We start from the raw sequence: 18735 nt of genomic DNA, 5'->3' as shown, positions 1-18735 counted from the left end.
ATAATTACCACAGACAAAGGGGTGGTCTCTGACCTTGGGGGAAAAGAAAGTATGGTTTATGTGGGCTTCTCTGCTTCATAACACTTTAAGTTAGCTCCTTGTATTCAGAGCAGTTTTCTCTGCAGGTACTGGAGGATATTTTTAATTCTCACATAGTACAAAAATCTTCTTTTTTCCTAAAGAAAATGGATTGGGAAATCTGGTTTATTAGTTAGGCACAGATAGGCAGATGATAGGTATTTAATGCTGAGTGGTTTTTTGACACAAAAGCACAGAATTCCGCTTTAAAGGCAAGGTGAAATCCCATTTTTGATAATTTTCTTCATTTAAATCCGAACAAAGAATTTCATAATCCACACCTCTATGTCGTAGAAATCTCGATAGTAGTGGGTTTTTTCTATTGATTGAGTTTATAATTGCCATGAATTGAAAATTACGTAAGTAATGACACGTTTTCCGTATAGCAAAGGGATAGTTAAAAAGGTGTGAAATACGTATTTCACTTTCTTCAAAAGTTGAAAGCAAGGCAAGGGTGGAGGGGGTTGGAAATCACCGCTGTGATCCTTACAGCTTTTTTCTCATTAAAAGGTCTGAAGAACAAACCCGTGCAGGCAAACAGTAATTTTTGAACCCCACAGCACAGTGATAATTAGACTTGGGTCCCCCTAAACGCAAGTGAGCGTGCTGCAGGTGAGGTATGAAAGATGGGAGAGGTGAAGCGACAGATCACCTGCTATAGACAAACATACGAGTCAAAGGCAGAAATAAGCTTTCATTTTTTTGTAGAAGAAAACAACGTCTCTAACCGCTGGAAGACGGTAATTGGGATGTGCGAAGCGCACTTGCAGCAGCTTTTGTAAGAAGGCGTTTCAGAAACCCTGCTCTCTTGTAAAAGTTTGAGTTGTAGCAAGGAACACCACAAAAAAAAAAAAGATCTGACCCCTAGACGGTCAGAAAGTTCGGAGTTTGTACCGCTGTGTAATTCAGGCATCTGACACAAGCTTTTCTTTATGGTCCCATCCACAGATTGCTTTGAATCGCGAAGGGTTGTTCTCTGAAGTCTTATTCAAAGTGTGTGTCCAGGAACAGGCGGTCATGAACGTGGCTTTTCCGCTGGGATCATCTCTGCTGTTGCAAAGGGAGAGTTGTTAGTTCATGTGGATTGTGGTGAGGGCCTTCAGCTGAAATTTGTAACATCTGGAATGGAGGGAGAGAAAAATTTGTCCACCTCTGGAGGACTTCTGCTTGCGCAGAACTGCCCCTTGTCCCCTCGTGGCTTTGGGATTGGGTCTGCAGAGAGATTGCCTTGTAAAGCTGCAGGGTTAATGGGAGAACAGAGAGCATAACTTTCTTTCAAAGTTTTAACCCGCTTTAACAAGAACTCCATGGGAGTTGGAAGCACCGTGCTTGATGGCACATCTTTCTGTGTTCTGTTTTCTCTTTTTGTTAAGTTCCATGGAAAATGAGAATGGAAAAACCTTTTTTATGGGGATTAGAGAGCTGAAGTGTATATTGGTTTGGATTCCTGGTTATAATTTAATGAAATGAATAGAAGTGTCTGCTTTTATCGCAACTGGATCTCTGGAACTAGTGAGTCCCTGTGGTAGTACTGTACGTAGTGTCTCCATCAGGACATTTCAATCAGGCTTTGAGTAATCAAACTACTGTGTGAATTCATTAGGAACTGCCTTCTGACTTGGTTTTGGAAACTAAAATTTCCTAGGGAAGTGCATTGCTAAAGCATGGCTTGATTTACACCTTCACATGCAGTAGTAGTCCTCATCCATTTAAACGTGATGATGACCTTTTATCTCAACTGTTGATTGTTAGCATTCGTCACTGATGTTTAGGTTGAGTAGCATTTGTGAAAAGGTGACTCACCTTGCCCACCTCCTTTCCTCTGATCGTACCTCTTTCATTGAATTATCCACAGTTTATTGGAAAACTTGGTATTTGCGCTCTTTCCATCTTACTGCTCTTGCCTGGAATGAATAACTGGGAAGATTTCCATTGCATTGTCACCTTACTGCAAAGGGAATAAACGTGTGTTTTTCTCTTTCTGTGGCAAGGCTGAGCCTGGCCAACAAGGAACATGCTGAGCACAAGCCACACAGTGGGATCATCACTAAATGTGGGGCTCATAGTTTATTTTAGAGGGCTAGGAAATGCAACAATTGTGGTGTCTTTATCAACTAGGAGTGTGCATGGGTAACCTTACTCTGTGTCACATTAAAATGTGCTTTCCTGAGTCGTGGAATTCAGCACAAAAGGGTTTCCTTTACCTGTTGGATGAAGCCAGCACTGATACAATATTTCTGTTTACGTGACTTGCTTTGTGAAAGCTGCACTTAGAGCTTTTGTTCCTAAATTGCAAGCATTGAAGCTGCCAACAGAGAAAACATGCATCATGGGAGAAGGAGGGGAAAATCAGTAACTTGCAGGAGAAAGCATATCTAAAAATGTGGGCAATTGTATTAATCTCTTTCTGTACCTTAAATAGTTGTGCATTGGCAAAGGAGTGTTTAATGTTTTCCCTTTTCTTACTCTAACAGGGTATGCTGCTGAAGCGAAGTGGCAAGTCATTGAATAAAGAGTGGAAGAAGAAGTACGTGACGTTGTGTGACAATGGTGTGCTGACCTACCATCCTAGTTTACATGTAAGTGCATCATGCTCTCTGTGTGTTCAGCAAACATCGGGCCCTGATAAAGCAGTGGTAGCAAGTTCATCCTGATGTGGTTTTGTTGAGCCCTCTTTGGTGGAGAATCTTCTTTCTCTCTCTTCATTCCCTTCCATCTCAAAAAGGCACAATCTAAAATAAAATTCCCTAGTGCAAGTCTGAGTACAGTCAAGTTCCTTTGAATTCTGGGGTTCCCTTGCATCCCAAGAGGCAGCTGAAATGGTTTAAGCCTTTATTTTGTGCTGATGCTTTTATGGACTTCTTGTCAATCCCAGGACGTCAAAAAAACCAGAAGCCTTTTATAAGAAAAAGTGTCCTAGATGCAGTAAAGAGTGAGGGGAGTTTCTCGTATTTGTCAGTGTGCACTGCTTATGCTTTATTCAGAAGAAATTCCAAGCAGCCTTTTAAAAATGGCATAGCTATTAAAATATGTGACATAAAACATTTTCATGTTAAGGCGTCTATCATTGCCTCTGCCCAAGGATCCTGTCCCTCTCAGTATGTGTAGCACAGTCTCTGGGTACAATTTTGGGGATGGAAGAAGCACAGTGATCTGACTCAGAGCTACCCAACCCATCTGGCCCAGCCATTCAAGCAGAAGGGAAGGTGAAATTTGTCAGAGCTTGTTCCATGCCAGAGCAGTTCAAAAGACGCAGCCAACGTGGAGACTCTGGATCTCGAAACTCCCAGCAGATTCAGAGCTCCTTCCCTTGATCTGTAATACAGGCAGGAGTAAAATACAAAAAACCATTATGTGACCCTCACCAAGATCTTTGGAATCATGTCTGGTCTTACATTTTATCACCATACCACATATGAAAATCAGAGGGTGGCCAGCTGTGAAATGTTTAGGGCCAGCTGTTTATAAACCTGATGAAAATCAAGGTTTTAATCAAGTGCATTTCTGTAGATGTGCTCTGGGGCTTTCAGACCTACACATAGATCTGTCAAGAAACTTCTGCTTTAGATGGATGATGTCTGGAGCATGGCCACACTGATGCTGTGCTTGCACCAACCTGCTGTTCCCTGTCTGCTGAATATTAGCACTTTCTCTGGCTTGGCACAAGATTTCGTAGTCTGAGCTCCTGCCATAATAATGCTTTGCTATAGTTTCTGATGTTACATCCATGTCTCTTAAAAATTATTTAGTAAGTTAGATGACAACTAGCTTCAAGGCATTGCTGCTTTCCAGCAGAAATCTTGTCCCTCAGCCCTTGCGTTCTGGAGCAAGGTTTTCACTGTACCTTTTTGGGTAACCATACACATCTATCTGTCCTCTTTGGCTACTCTTACTGCCTTTTAAATTTGGAGAATTCTGCCATGAAGCAGTCCCAAAATACCTGCAATATATATTGCTATTGCTCACAGAAGGGAAGCACGGATACTGCTTGCCTTTGAGGCAGCCCTCACGGAGCTCCCACATGAGTTTCCCTCAGATTGTGTTGGCCAACTTTGGGTCATCAAGCAAGGGGGAGTCAAGCTGCCGTTGTCCGTGTGCAGGTCCCTTCCCTGCTTTGTAGAAGTGCTCTATTGTTCCTGGCAGTTGCTGTGCACGTGTTAGATTTTCATTGCCTCTTGCAGACAATAGAGTACTCCTTCTCTGTAGGCTTCCCTGGAGCTGCTTAGTCTCCCCCAGAGTGAGAATCCATTGAGATTAGAGGTAATTACTTTGAGATTAGAGGTAAATCCATTGGAGATTAGAGAGAATCCATTTAAAGAAGAAGTAATTACTAGCCTGTAATTGTTTCCCTCTATCCCCTATCGTGCCCCCTCCCACCTCAAGAAAAAGGTAGAAGGCTCCATATTTCTGTTTGCTCAGACCTCTTTGCATAGGTGGGAGAGGTTTGTAATGTACTACTTCTCCCTTGGCTGTATGTGGGTAGGCAGTGGTGAGAGACCATGCTCAGCTCCTGGCTGACAAGTAGCTCCTGGGGACTCATTCAGGAGCTTCCTGAGACACCTTTACTGAATCCACTCTGTAGGAGTACCTAGAGTTCAGCTCATTCATGTTGAAATCTTACTACAGTCTGGTTTCTCTTATAAATTATACTGGTTTCCTCTTGAATATTGCCAGGTTTTTCCCCAGACAGGACTTCAATACTGTTCTGGTTTGGTTTTGCCTGTTTCTGTCTATCTGTAGCTGCTTGGTGCTTTTTTCACAGCAAGCCAAAGAAACTGATGAATTTTTAACATTGTGCTTGCATGACTGTTTGGGATAATTTCTTGCATTGTTTTGAAAAATAAGGACCTTATTCTCACCACCCTTCCCATTAAAATGCATTGAAGTGAAGAACTTTCCTTAACCATCTAAAGTCGGTTTCCTAAACTCATAAAAAGCCTGAGTCTAATGTGACCTGTTAGTTAGCTCTGGATTATCTCAAGTATGCGAGGCCATTTGGGTATCCAAAATTTTGCAGTTGTGATTCTGTGAAGTGAAAGGTGGGCTGGCCTCTAGTGGTGGCAGAAGAAGTAAATTGGGAAGATAATTTGGTCTTTCCAGACTGCAGTTTGAGTCAGAACATAACACCTGCATCGGAAGAACCTATTATAATATTGAACGGCAGACAGTGAGCACTGTATTAAATATTGCTTGAGATTTGGCCAGAAGTGGATCAGTTGTTTCTGTCAGGCGCGTTCAGTGACGGCTCAGACACAAAGGCAGTGTTCTTAATGTAGAGAATGTGACCATATTGCAGAAACCAGTACTGTCATCCTCCTTGAAAGGACTGGCTACAGAATGAAAGGTTTTGGGATGGGGAGTGAAAAATCAAATTAGTACCTTTCTTACAGAGGAGATGTCCCTGGAAGGGTCAGGCCTGTTTGGCAGGGCAGCATGTTGAAATGACTGCTGTATTGTGCCAGCTAAATGAGTAACTACTAATGCCACCAGGTTGATGTTTGACACAATAGCTAAATTCATATTCCTTCTTTTCAAGAAAGTGGGGGGAGAGAAAAATGGGGGAAGAAAAATATACGTACATAAGCACCCTACTGTTTTCTGACTTGGTCATGTCAGGTTTTTTCAAGAGCCTCAAACCTTCCCATCCCTTGGGATGCTGAGGAGCTACGCTGTTAGAAAACGGTGGGGATAATGAGAGAGAACTTTGACCTGCGGGCTTCAAAGTTCACCATAGCTACCTATTCATCTTACGCTTCTGGAGTATAGCCATTGAGTGGATGACTAAAATTCTGGCTGACAAAATCAGCGTCAGCCTCACCAAAGGGACCCAGGGGAATTTGTCTAGGCATCTCTTGGCTTCTAATGGCAGAATGCCATGTGCACGGGCTCCCAAAATGTGTTCGCCAGGACACCCGCTGGGCAGTGTTACCTGCTGCTGCTTTATCTACGCCTTATCCCGATGAATAGCTGATGATGTTTCACCACTCTCTGTCTGCCAGAGGGTTACCATCACACCACAGGTCAGTAGATGACAAAGCTTTAGCTGTGGATGTCTATTTTTCTGCTCTTTTATCCCCATCATCATCACTGCCCCTTGTTTATGAAAATAATTTTTTAAAAAAAACAAACCTGAAAACAGCTTTTTTTTTTTTAGACGAGGGTGTTTTTCCCCCCCATTTTGTATTTATTCTGGTCTAGATTTACTTTCAAATAAAAGCACAGTGCTGTGGCACCTTATGAGGAAAGAACAGCTTCTTAAATGCCCTTTACAACGGCATGTAGTGATAGGACAAGGGATAGTGGTTTCAAATTGAAAGAGGGTAGATTTAGACTAGATATTAGGAAGAAACTCTTTACTGTGAGGGGGCTGAGACACTGGCACAGGGTGCCCAGGGAAGTTGTGGATGCCCCCTCCCTGGAAGTGTTCAAGGCCAGGTTGGATGGGGCTTTGAGCAGCCTGGTCTGGTGGGAGGTGTCCCTGCACATGGCAGGGGCTTGGAACTGAATGGTCTTTAAGGTCCCTTCCAACCCAAACCATTCTGTGATTCAATGTAATACAAGAGAAGGAAGGTCCAGTGCCCATCACTTGAAGGTCATCTGGAACGTGCATGGTATGTAAATACCATGTACCTGGCTAGCAAGGTTTCCTTTTGCTTGCTGAGGTCCATATTGCAGCACTGCCGCTCTTAAACCTTGCTCCCATCCTCACTGATCTAGTTGGATCCTCACTAGTTGGATAACCAGCACCAAGGTGTGTAGTGACTGAGGGGCAGAAAGCCTATCTGTGTCTCCTTGATAAGCCTATGGATTCAGCTGGGCTGCTCAGTTCATCTGACAGTAGCCACCGTTTCAAACTCTTCCTTAAAAACGGTGTTTACTGGGTGAGCAGCCTACATGAGCTAGCTCAAAGGGAACATCAGCAGTGTTGTTCTGTCAGCAAATGAAGTGGGTATACGCCTTTTTTTTTTTTTTTAAATCAAAGTCTCAGACTGACAAGGAGTTATATCCAACACTGGGCTAAACTTTGTGCAAGAGCTTCTACAGTATATTATACAGACACATCTTCTTGAAAGATGATACAAAACAGATCCAATTCATGGATCTGTAACTATTTTCGAGACTTGGGTTGAGGGACTAGGCTTTTGGTTGAGCTTGGCCATTTCCTCCAGGAAAAGCAGACCTTAGGAGAAATAGGAGGCTACTGAAAGCCACAAGGATGGTGAGGGGTCTGGAGAACAAGCCTGATGAGGAGCGGCTGAGGGAACTGGGCTTGTTTAGCCTGGAGAAGAGGAGACTGAGGGGAGACATCATCACCACCTACCACCACCTCAAGGGAGCTTGTAGAGAGGTGGGTGCTGGTCTCTTCTCCCAGGTGATGGGGGACAGAACAAGGGGAAACAGCACCAAGCTGTGCCAAGGGAGGTTCAGGTTAGAGCTAAGGAGGAAGTTCTTTCCTGAGAGGGTCGTCAGAAGCTGGACCAGGCTGCCCAGGGAGGGGGTGGAGTCACCATCCCTGGATGTATTTAAAGAGCGGGTAGACGAGGTACTTAAGGATATGGTTTAGTGGGCAGACAGGAACAGTTGGACGTGATGATCTCAGAGGTCTTTTCCAACCGAGCGATTCTGTGTGTTTGGAAATGTGCTGGATGTTGCTGTCTGGAAGAAATGCAGACCCATGCTCTTTCCTCAGGCCCAATAATATGCAGCATTTTTCCTAGAGCTGCAGTTGAAATGTCTGACCAAAATCTTATGGCTTTCCTGAATAATCTGAAAATGAAAGGATGCTTGCAAGTGAAGTGTTTCCTTTTTAAGAGAGCAGCCTGGGAGCTGGGCTGCGTGGCATCTTTGCGTGGCCTGTCTGGCAGCGGAGCTTTAGCCAAGGGAGCAGCGCTCACCTTCATGGTTGTGAATAACCGCCTGCAGACATCGTTTCGGTTCAGCCTGATTTTCAGGGTTGTGTTACTTCGGGCTGCTTAATAGCTCCAAAGTGTATTGTTAGTGTTGCTTTAATAGAAATATTCATCCTCTTCTGTATTTGTAAAATACCATCATGTATGCCCATTTTTCCCATTTTCCATTTTCTTCTAAGGAATGTAAAGCTGAATATTGGCTGGCTCTGCAAGCCCTTCGAGCTGGCCTTTCCTATGAACAATTAATCCTCAAATCTGGCCTTGATAAATATGTATCTGAACTGACAAAGGGATATGCATATGTCGTTTTCCACATAAGAGGTATCCTTATCTCCTGAAAGCATAGTGATCAAAGTAAATCCTACAGAGCAAAAATGAGAACATAGTTTGAACGGTGATGAAGATGAATCTGCCTGAAGCATGTGTAAGTTTCTGTTACAGTTATTGCATCCACTGATATGCCCTAATATGTTGGTTAAGGTAGAAAAACTGAATTATAGGAACAGTTACAAAATATGTAGCTCTGGTAATCGCTTATTACAGCCGATGAGTTGATGCTGTATTGTTTTCGCTCACCACAACTGGTGCTCTTTCTGGAAGCTTTTTCATCAATGCTGTGTTCAAAGCAGTATTTTCCTTTCCACCATTATTGTCTTAAATTTCCCAGAGCTTTCCTTTCTTCATTTTACCATATTTTATTGGATTTGCATTGCTTCTAGTGATAACTAGAGGATAACTGCCCTTTATGGAAAATAAAAAGTTGCTGTAACTTTTTTTTTTAAAGATACCAAACATAAAACATACAACCTGCAATGTTCTAAAAGCAAAAGAGACTTTTACAAAGTGGTGTAGCTGTAGAGATCGCTCCTTCATTTTATAGCTTCCTGGAAAATTTCCTTATTGTCTTAAAGACATGATGGAGTGAAGATCAGTTTGGGAGAAAACCTTAAAAATGGATGGGGAAAATAGAAGCTCAAATGTGTTTGCAGTCTTTTTAAGTGTGAGCTATCATTTGGGATAGCTGTGAAGGCAAATTATTTTCCTCCCCACCCAACTTTGTGGCTTTTCAAATGATCTTGCCTGAAAGTGCCATTGCACCTGCTCTGCTCAGTGAAAAATCAGATTGTTATTCCTGACGATCAGCGAGCCACCCTGTGAAATGCTCCTCAAATGCGGATTCCCGGTTGATGGGGAAGCAGAGAAAGGCTGATTATTCGCAGTAACTTATTACAATCACTTCCATGACTCGTTACAGATACTCGTAGGTCACCAAATGCACAAACAAGGCGAATGTGAAGCATTTGTAGTTTTGAGTCCATTCGTTTCAGAGGGCAGGAGAAGATTTATCACGTCAGCAGCGTAGGATATTGTGGCGAGCACAATACTGCTGTTGCAGAACTGTGCGAACTTGCAGTGAGGAGCAGCAAACGTACATTTCAGTGTCCTATCTGCTCTTCCGTGGCAGGGAAAAATTTTGGTATTGAAATGGTTTGCAATTTAAATGGCAAAAGCCAAGCTGTTAATCAGTCATGGAGTTTTATAAAAATTAGAGCTTCCTATCCAGCAGGACATCCACTGCTGTGGATATAAATGCTTCATAAATTACTCAGGATGTTAAAACTCTGCTGTGTTTTTTACAACGGTTCTTGTTACAAAATCTGAATGAGAAGTCAAGTGCAGACAGAAGAGTTTTTTGAAAATTTTGTGCAAATGAGTGATCCGTTGTACAAAAACCCAACATTTTGTGAAACTGCTTTTGTACTGAAAGCGTTGCCCTCACTTCCTCCTCTGCCCCTGCAACACTGATCGAACTGACTAACAGCACAGTATAGATATAGCCAGCGCTTTTTATTACTGAAATTTAACGTTCTTGATTCCTAATGTGAATGAAACAGATTTGAGATGACCTTATTTTTGTCAGAATGGAGTGCTTTAGGGTGAGCAGTGTTTTCTAGAATGCATTTTCATTCCCGTGTTCTCCTCAGAAAATAACATTTCAGTGCTTTTCTTAAGATTAACTATATATGATGAAGCTGAATGATATTATGCCTGTATTTATACGCAAGAGGGGAGGATGGCTAATTTAACAGGAACATTTGATGAATATATTCCACTGTGGCTCATAACCTGGTGGTAGGTTTGTTGCTGAGGTCCTTCCTGGGAAAGGAGGGAAGAGGAGTTGGAGACTTTTGTTTCTTCTTAGGTGTGCCTGTGGCCCCAAATGGAAACCAATCAAGGAGCGATTTATGTTCATTAAGTGCTTGTCAAAACTGAAAAATTTTCTAATCAACAGCAATCTAGCTGAGGCCCCTCAATGGCTGGGAGTGTCGCCTCCGCAGTATCGGCTATTTGCCTGTTACAACTCTAGGCTAGAAATCCGCTGATGATTACATTAGGCTAAGCTGCGAAGTAAATGAACCATGTCTTATTTAGGTGCAACTAGCTTCAGTGTAGTCCTGCCCCGCAGGGCACTTTATAGCGTTTTATGGCTTTAAAATTAGTGTAGCTTCCCATTTGCTGCAGGGTGCTGCATGTTATGCCTTTGAACTCAATAAGCAAAGGGAAGGGGGCCTTTTGTTTTTTTCTCCCCCCCCCCCTTTTCTTCTTTTTGCAGTTTAGCAATTTTGTTTTGCATCTTTTCCAGACGGCATTTTGCAATAAAAATGTCTGACTGCCATGCAGAGGCACAGAAGTCAAGGCTCCAGCCATTTACTGGTCTGCCGGGTGTTTGGGGAGTTTTGCTCTGGTTTGGGGGAAGGGGATTGGGTTTTATTTTTCAGAAGCAGTTGTTGCTGAGGGTGAACAATGGGTTTTGTGGCTCCAATAGGTCAGCTCACGAAATGGGAATTGTATTTCAAAAATTGTGCCACCCACAGTCTTTAAAATGTCATCCAGAGGTGCAACCATAAACCTCCCTTTCCTTCATAATTTTTATTTTGCTTCAGATCAGGAAACACTATCTCGGCCTCAGTACGCTAAGCCTTAGGAGTGTTTTGACCAATTGAATGGTGGGGAAAAGCTGGCACAAAATAAAGGGGTTTTTTTTTCTGAGAAGCTCAGGGTAAACCAGAGACAGATTTGGGAAGGATCCTAGGTCTGGACCAGTTCCTAGGGATGGAAAACCAGGCTTCTTCTGAGAAATGTTAATAGCTCAAAGTGAGAAAAAAGAGTGATATCCTTACTTGTGTGTCATTATAGACATGGAAAGGCACTGCTCTCGGAGAGGCTCTCATTTGGTGTGTTGTGGATTGGAAAAGGGTGGTGAGTGTGACATGAACGTGGTGGTTTCTCTCTGTCCACAGTCCGGCTGAGCCCAGCCACAGGAGACCCTAACTGTGGTCTTCTGCAGCTTGATTCTTCAGTCTCCTTGGTGAGGTTTCTTGGCCAAGAAGACTAGGTTGCAGCATTAGCCATTTCGCTGCAATTCCAGGGCAGAAGAACAGTCTCCAAAACAAGTTCAATCCGAAAGAGTCCGACTCTGTCTTTTTTTTTGCTGCTGGAGCAAAACTGAGCTTGTCTGTGAGGGCAGGCTGCCACCCACTCGGGTGCTTTGGTGCAGACGAAATCTGGCTGAGGAAAATGGTTCAACTCTCCTTCTGATGGGCTTTTTTTCCGTTACCTTGGGTAATATTTTGCAATTGTGCAAATCAGGAGGAAAACACCTTAAGGACAGGGGGATTTCTACTCCTACTTTGCATGCAGGCAGCTATACAAAAAAGTATGAGGGATTTAGCTCTCGAGGTACTAACTGATATATACTATATTCAGTAACTCATCATCTATACGCATTTTCTTTCTTTTAATACATTAATAATGAAATACTATGTTTTTGAAATAAAACCTAGGTAGTAGAAAGGCCCTTTTTTGTGTGTGTGTGACAAGGATGACCATCTCTTGTGCTGGAGACATTTGAAAATCCTCCAATTCTGTAATGTTTTTGATACCCACAGTGTTACATACCTAACATGAGCGACATCTTTAACTTAAGGGTCGTTCTAGAGAGGAACCATGCTGCCAACATGCTCAGTGGTCCTTTAGTGAAGTATTTGAGATAACTGTGGTAGGCTTGGATGATGTGAGTTTGAGTCCCAGCTTCATGGAAGCAGCAGCCAGCACTTACTTCTGCCTTCCCCTCAGTCTCTGGAGACATTTGAAAATCCTCCAATTCTGTAATGTTTTTGGTACCCACAGTGTTACATACCTAATGTGAGCGACATCTTTAACTTAAGGGTCGTTCTAGAGAGGAACCATGGTGCCACATGCTCAGTGGTCCTTCAGTGAAGTGTTTGAGATAACTGTGGTAGGCTTGGATGATGTGAGTTTGAGTCCCAGCTTCATGGAAGCAGCAGCCAGCACTTACTTCTGCCTTCCCCTCAGTCTCATCAGTATGTCCTTCCTCCTCTGAAAAAGGGGCTAAGCAGGCAGCAGCAGCACTAACTGTGGCTGTGGCAGAAGATTTGTTTGGCTGTTGTCTTCAGTCTTCTCGGCTGGGAGGAAGTAGGCAGCTAGCTGGAAGCATCACTTAAGTCTGGGCTCAGCTTGTGGCCCTTGGTGGAGCGTCTTCTCTGGCTTTGAAGGAAATCAGAAGCCACGGAGATGTATGGCAGCAAGTTTAACAACTGCTGGCATTGGAAACAAAAGGAACTCCCCAAAATAGCAGTATTTTGTTTTGGTGGGTCTGTTTGGAAAACAACATCAAACCCGTTTGCTCAATTTGCATGTCTGAAAGGCTTCTGTTCAGTTAATTGGTTAAATTAATTTCTGCTGTTGTAAACAGAGAGCTGTATTAAGAGCAGAACTAAAGTAATTTTACTTTACATTATTCTGTGTCATGGCACATCGTTTCTTTCTTACTCAAGGCAATTCATTTTGTGGTGCTGTCAAATAATATTTTGTGTCATCTTCAGTCGATGTAGCTTTTATGATTTTCGCTGATATTTTAACAGTTTATTTAGTCCTCTAGATAATGGTCAATGGCCTTGAGTAGTCAAATTAACACCTCGGCAGCACTATATCTGAGCAGACTGCTAACGGTAACCTCAGGATGAAAAGCAATGAGAATCAATATAGTGAGCGTATTTTTAGGGATTATTGATTGATTGATGCATTCTGGACTTAACTTGAAGAGGCAGCATTGCCCCACAGCTGACTAAGATTAAGTTGCCAGTTACTGATAACTGCAGGCCATTACCTGCGTAGTATTTCACGAGCTCGGAGATTTGATGGAGACCTTTTATAGTCCTTAGCTGAAGAAACTGTAGCGTTCGCGGGGTCTGTAGTGCCTACCCAGCTGCAGGAACCTGCTCCACTCCTCTCCATCTCATACCAGCCGTTTCGGTGAGAATTAGAGAAGACGTTGATGTGATTCAGCGCTGCCCGTTATTTCTGTAGGGATCTATTTGGGACAACAGAGGCACTAATGGCTTATCTTCCCCCTCTGCCTCCAATGGCAGCTCCGCAGAAGGTGGGAGCCATGTTAAGCTGTGCTGCTGTCAGCAAGCTGAGAGCTGTGGGTCTCCCCGCCACAACTCTCAATTGCTAGCAGGTTTCTCTCATTGCACCTCATTTGCATCTGGGACATCAATTAGCATGTTTGTTGAGGCTAATTGAATGAAACTCAATCATAGCTCTTAATTGCTTGACTATGTGAAAAGAAATCACATTAATGCAGCTAATTAAGTGTATGGCAATAGATGCAACATAATTAGGAGCGAAATGTAAAAAACAAGCGACGGCGAAGGTGCAAGCGCAGGGGTGCGGGGGACTGGGGCGCTGGCTTCTCCTGTTATCCGCATGTTTGGGGAGGGTTCCCTTTCCTTTGCCACTTGCTTTTCTTTTTTTTTTTCCCCTGCATCGCTGAATGATGAACATGGACAAGTTGAGAAGAAAAATGCAAATGGATTTGCAATTACTACTTTTTCAAGCTGTTGAGGGGCAGAAGATGGCACTTCTGGGGTGGCCCGCTGTTGAGTGGGCTCTAGGGACTTGTTAAGTGCTGTTTAAAAGTACTTGGCTTTGAATTACCCTCATGCCTTGTTAAAGGGTTTTTTCCCCTTTTTTCTCGGATCAGCATTTTCTACAACTAACATCTAGGGGAGTTATATCTGTAACATTTGCATATCAAAATCAGGCTTGCTGTCTTCTCTTTAACACAGCATATTCCAGATGACAGGAAGACCCTCATCTGTTCTAATCTGATCAAACCCTCCATTGCGCTTCTGAAGCCATGACATTATTTTGTAGTTTTAACTTTTATTCCCCAAGTGCAGATCTGAAGGAGCGCGCGTGGGGGCGGATGCTCTGCCGACTGGAAACTTGGTGCTTGCCTCTCCTCCTCGGGGAAATGCAGAGATTATCGCTATGCATCTTGCACACAATGAAAGAGGCTTTATTATTTACATTTGATATATCCCTATAAATATTTAAGCTGACTTTAATACCTATGTGGCATCTGTTGTGTTTGGGCACGTTCATACGTTCATATAATAATGGTATGGCTACAGCACATTGATTTCCAGTTTGCCAACATTCACTTACTCTCTCAAATGGTTTATAGTTCACCTAAGCCTGGTTTACTCTCAATTAAAAGGGCTTTTAATAATGCCCTGTCACATCTCACAAGTTGGTAGCAGGGAGGTCGTACATGCTGTTCATCTGCAGAATTTCAGATAAATGCCTCCTTCCCACATCTAAATGGAGTACGCTGGTTGTACGTTAACTAAAACGTGTCTGTTGAAAGAGTGCATGCTGAGGTTTAGTCACTATCTGATTAAGCCTCATTTTAGAGCCCGTAAGTAATAAATGCTCAATTATGTTCTGCTTATTGTATTTTAATTTGTGAAGAACCGACACTGAACAAGAAAGTTACGCCAACTTGTTAATTTATGGATGAAACCGTTTTTTCGTTTCTATCTAACACCTCGTGAATGGATTTTTATTAATGGATTGCCTTTGTCTCTTTCGGCAGCAGAGCTCTGTGTCCTCACCCACAAAATTGTTCATCCCCCCCTTCCCTTTTACTGCTAACAATTCTCAAACAGCTGGGGGGAAAAAAAAGCTGGTGTGATGGTTTAGTTTTGAGGTTTTATCACAGATTAATATTAGCTGTGAGGAAATAAATGCTGGTCCAATAGTAGATTTTTTTTTCAAGTCTTTTGAGCAGAATATATAATTTGTGTGGTAAAAACTGTCAAAGCTGGAAGGGTTTTTATGAAGAAGTTGATTGCTCCTCGTACTGTGTCAGCAGTACCTCAGGTGTGCTTTTAGACCATTCGGGTGTTTACATGTAACATTGGTGCTTCGGTGATGTACAGGTCTGTGTGCTGCAGGTTTGGAACCAACCTAGTTAATATTGGTAGTCTTTAGTGTAAAAACACTTTGTAACCTGGCTAAAGCTTGCCCTGGGTGCTTGGACACGTGGGAGTTACGTCTGCTCGTGCAGGCACCCACAGCATCACCCGGGCCTCTGTAAGCTGATCAAATTCTGTCTAAAAGAGAATTATATTTTTTGCCCAGCTGTTCTGCATAGACGATTGCTCAAGAATACCAATCCCTTGGTTTCAAGCTTAACTGAAGAGCTTATGCCCAGATCTTTTTTCCAGTCTGTAGTTCAAATTGCCATTTGCCCAGATCTACTTTTGTGCAATGGTCTTACCCCTTTTTGCCCTTCATTTTGCTATCCTGTGCTACCCATCTTGCATGTGTTCTCCTAAGATACAATCTCTTCCCTCCTTTCAGTGCCCTCATAGTTTTCCCAGTTCCAGTTATTTTTTCTGGAATGCAAGTAACCACGACCACGTCTACCAGGAGATGAAAACTCTGGTGTCTTCAGTACCAGCTTTAATATTCACCATCTCTCCTGTAAATATCTCTTCAGATATATCCCAGGATTGCAGCCTCAGTGGCTGTCTCACCTTAATGAATTGTCATTTACTCTCACTTGATGTCCATTTGCTTTTTGGTGTTCATCTGAAGTCAGCCACAGATAATTTAGGGAATGCCTTTGAAGCTGGAAAGCAGCATCTCAAAAGCCTGCTTTTCCAGAAGCTTTTTACTGTTTGAAGAACTTTCTCATGGATTTCTCAGGAAGCGAAGGCTTGGTTCTAGTTAGTTGACCTCTGTCTTTCCACAGCTGATTGGGTTTGTCTGCTTATTTCCTCTTTGTGGGCTTTCCAAACAAGAATTAGGAAAAGCCTTTTCCTCTTCTGGCTCCCAGCTTTTAGTGTGTTTAATCAGACACAATGTGCATAATTTTTCCCTTCTATGATTAGTTTTGTGTGCAGAGGAAGGATCATATTCGAAGGAAACAATGTTGTAATCGCAGAAACCTTACCAGTCAGCAGGTGCCCCTTTCATTGCTTTTGTGTTCACTGACCAATTTTGGCCAAATCTGGGGGAGAAAGAGGTGCATAAAATGTTGGCAGAGAGGACACAAGTGAGCATGCTTGTGAGGAGCAGTCAGCCTTGTCTTCTCTTTGGGACCTGCTACGTGTGGCTTAGAACTCGCCATGTTGTGAGTTTCCTCTTACCAGCTCGTAGTTGGAGGACGTAGTGGAGAGCTAAAGGATTTGGGGTGTATTTGTAGTAAAAAGCACGGGAAGGATTATCAAGAAAATGGAAGGAGGGAGAAAACAACTGTGTTGGCAGATGATACAGGACTAAACTGTTATGATACCGTGTTTTATTAGTTCTATGCTTATAGAACTACCATTTTGATATTGGATTTTGGAATTTCTTTTCCTCTTGCCAGGACTATATGCAGAATGTTCACGGGAAAGAGATTGACTTGCTGAGAACCACTGTGAAAGTCCCCGGGAAGAGGCCACCCCGAGCTACATCGGCTTGTGCACCCATTTCCAGTCCCAAAACAAACGGCCTCTCCAAGGACATGAGCAGTTTACACATCTCACCGAATTCAGGTAAGAGGATACCATGCCAAGGGAAAAAAAGGGAAAGACTGCATTTTCAGTGCCTATAGGCAGTTGTCATGTACTGCTGGGGTGGGGATGATATCTATTAATAATTTGCAAATCCAAATCACCGCTGTGTGTAACCTTTTTAAGCCCTGACCGCTGATCTGTCCTCCGTGAGAGATTCTGAGCCTCTGAATAACCTTCAGCATCCATCTTTTTATACTTTTTGCCTTGTACACGCCAAACCCCTACATAATTCCACAGAAATTAACTTTTGTGAAGAATTGATGCTGCCTTACGACTGATCTGTTAGGTCTAATCCTTTGGACAAACAGGAGGTGTATCATTTGAAAGGGCTTCCTGGTGGGAACCGCAGCACTTCTTTCCACCTTTAGAAGGATGCGGAATTTTGGACTTTTCAGCAGCGTGATTCTTCTGTAGAAAGCTATTTTAGTTCATTTATGGAAGTAGTTTATAGCTCCTTGTGAGCTCTAAACAAAGAGTTTTATTGTTTGCTGAAGTACTTGTCCACGCAGCTAAGTGGATTTTAAAAATTGCATTAAGGAAGAACATTTAAGACAGTTTATCTTGTAAAATGCACAGCTTGTACGAAACTCATCATGGTATAGTGTTGGCACAGAAGTTTTGTCAGCATGTTTGGGATGACGTCCATAAAGTGCCAAGTGCCTCTTGCATTTATGATTAACGTAAATGCCTCCGGCGTGTGACGATAAAACCACCCAAACTCATTTTCGTCTCTGTGCTACACAGGTAGGGTCAGCAACCACAGGAAGGAGCTCGGTCACTCTGCTATTCAAGGGTCTTCTCTTGGATAGTGATAGTTACCTTATGCTTCAAGTCAAGATGTAATTCCCCGTGTCTTTGTGGTCTGCATTACCCTATATTAGTGGAAGAGGGAGGAGGATTTTCCTTCCAACTGTGGTTGCTGCTCATTGAGATGAATGTTTAAAAGGGAAATGGAAAAATAAAGCCTTGTGACTTTACAGTGGTGCCACTGAGCAGACAAACCTGGAGATCTTGTGTGGCACGCTGTATTCGTTTGGCTTGGGACCTGCACTGTCTGAAGCCATGATTTCTTCAGACTCTTTTTCAAGTTGTAACCTACCCCTTGAGAGGCACAGAGCTGACATTGTCACTGGAAGAGTTCACAGGAGAAAATTATTCGTGGTTGGTTTTTGTTTTTTTCCATTTTGCTCCTTAATTTAGATGACTGGTTGTGGAGGGGTGTTGTGTTGGTTTTTTCTCAATGTATTCCGTAATTTAGGGAATAAAAGTGCTGGACTGACTCAGTAAACCAGCAGTAAGACGTTTAAATAAGATATTTCTGCTTTTAAGACATTTGAACACATGCGAAAATTACTTGATAGCTCCAGAGAAGTTTCTGGAGTCGTATTCAGAGGTGCATACTAATTTGAAGTTTATAGCATGGTATTTACATGTTTTGACGTATGCTTAGATGCCCAGGTCAGAGGGAAACATGACTTTAATAAAATACGCAATAGTCATTTTGTTTCAGGACTCTGCACGTGCTTTCTTTCCATGAAACTGTACAGTGCACAGCTCTGCCTGGCGGTGGTGGCGGACACTGGCTAGCCTGAGGTTTTATCACACAGCAGTTGCTTTAAAGGAGAAAAGTTAATTATGCTAGAAAGTGCAAATGCTAGAAAACAGCTCTGCTTTTATACAGCTTTTTTCAAATAACATGGTGGGAATAGTTGGACCTTCTGTCCCCCTCTCTTGGCTCCTTTGTCATCTTGTGTAGAAATACTGAAAGACTTTTCTGTTGTGGATGTCTGGTTACCACAGCTCAGGAG

At 42.7% G+C, this 18735-nt stretch overlaps 1 protein-coding gene across 1 annotated transcript in view; it reads left to right on the top strand.

Annotated features, from left to right (window-relative positions):
* LOC104544898 (arf-GAP with GTPase, ANK repeat and PH domain-containing protein 1-like) overlaps positions 1-16906 on the top strand; it is a gene marked incomplete at both ends in the record, with an annotated part of 59179 nt that extends 42273 nt beyond the window's left edge. The window contains 2 exons of the mRNA XM_010189903.1: positions 2553-2657; positions 16738-16906. Coding sequence (XP_010188205.1) covers positions 2553-2657; positions 16738-16906 — 274 coding nt within the window. The remainder of the gene's footprint in view (positions 1-2552; positions 2658-16737) is intronic.
* Positions 16907-18735: the final 1829 nt, after the last annotated feature.

The sequence above is a fragment of the Mesitornis unicolor genome, unplaced genomic scaffold (genome assembly GCF_000695765.1).
Source record: "Mesitornis unicolor isolate BGI_N332 unplaced genomic scaffold, ASM69576v1 scaffold3668, whole genome shotgun sequence".
Taxonomy (NCBI): Eukaryota; Metazoa; Chordata; class Aves; order Mesitornithiformes; family Mesitornithidae; genus Mesitornis; species Mesitornis unicolor.
Note: the sequence above shows the minus strand (reverse complement) of the source record. Positions and strands in the feature narration are given on the sequence as shown.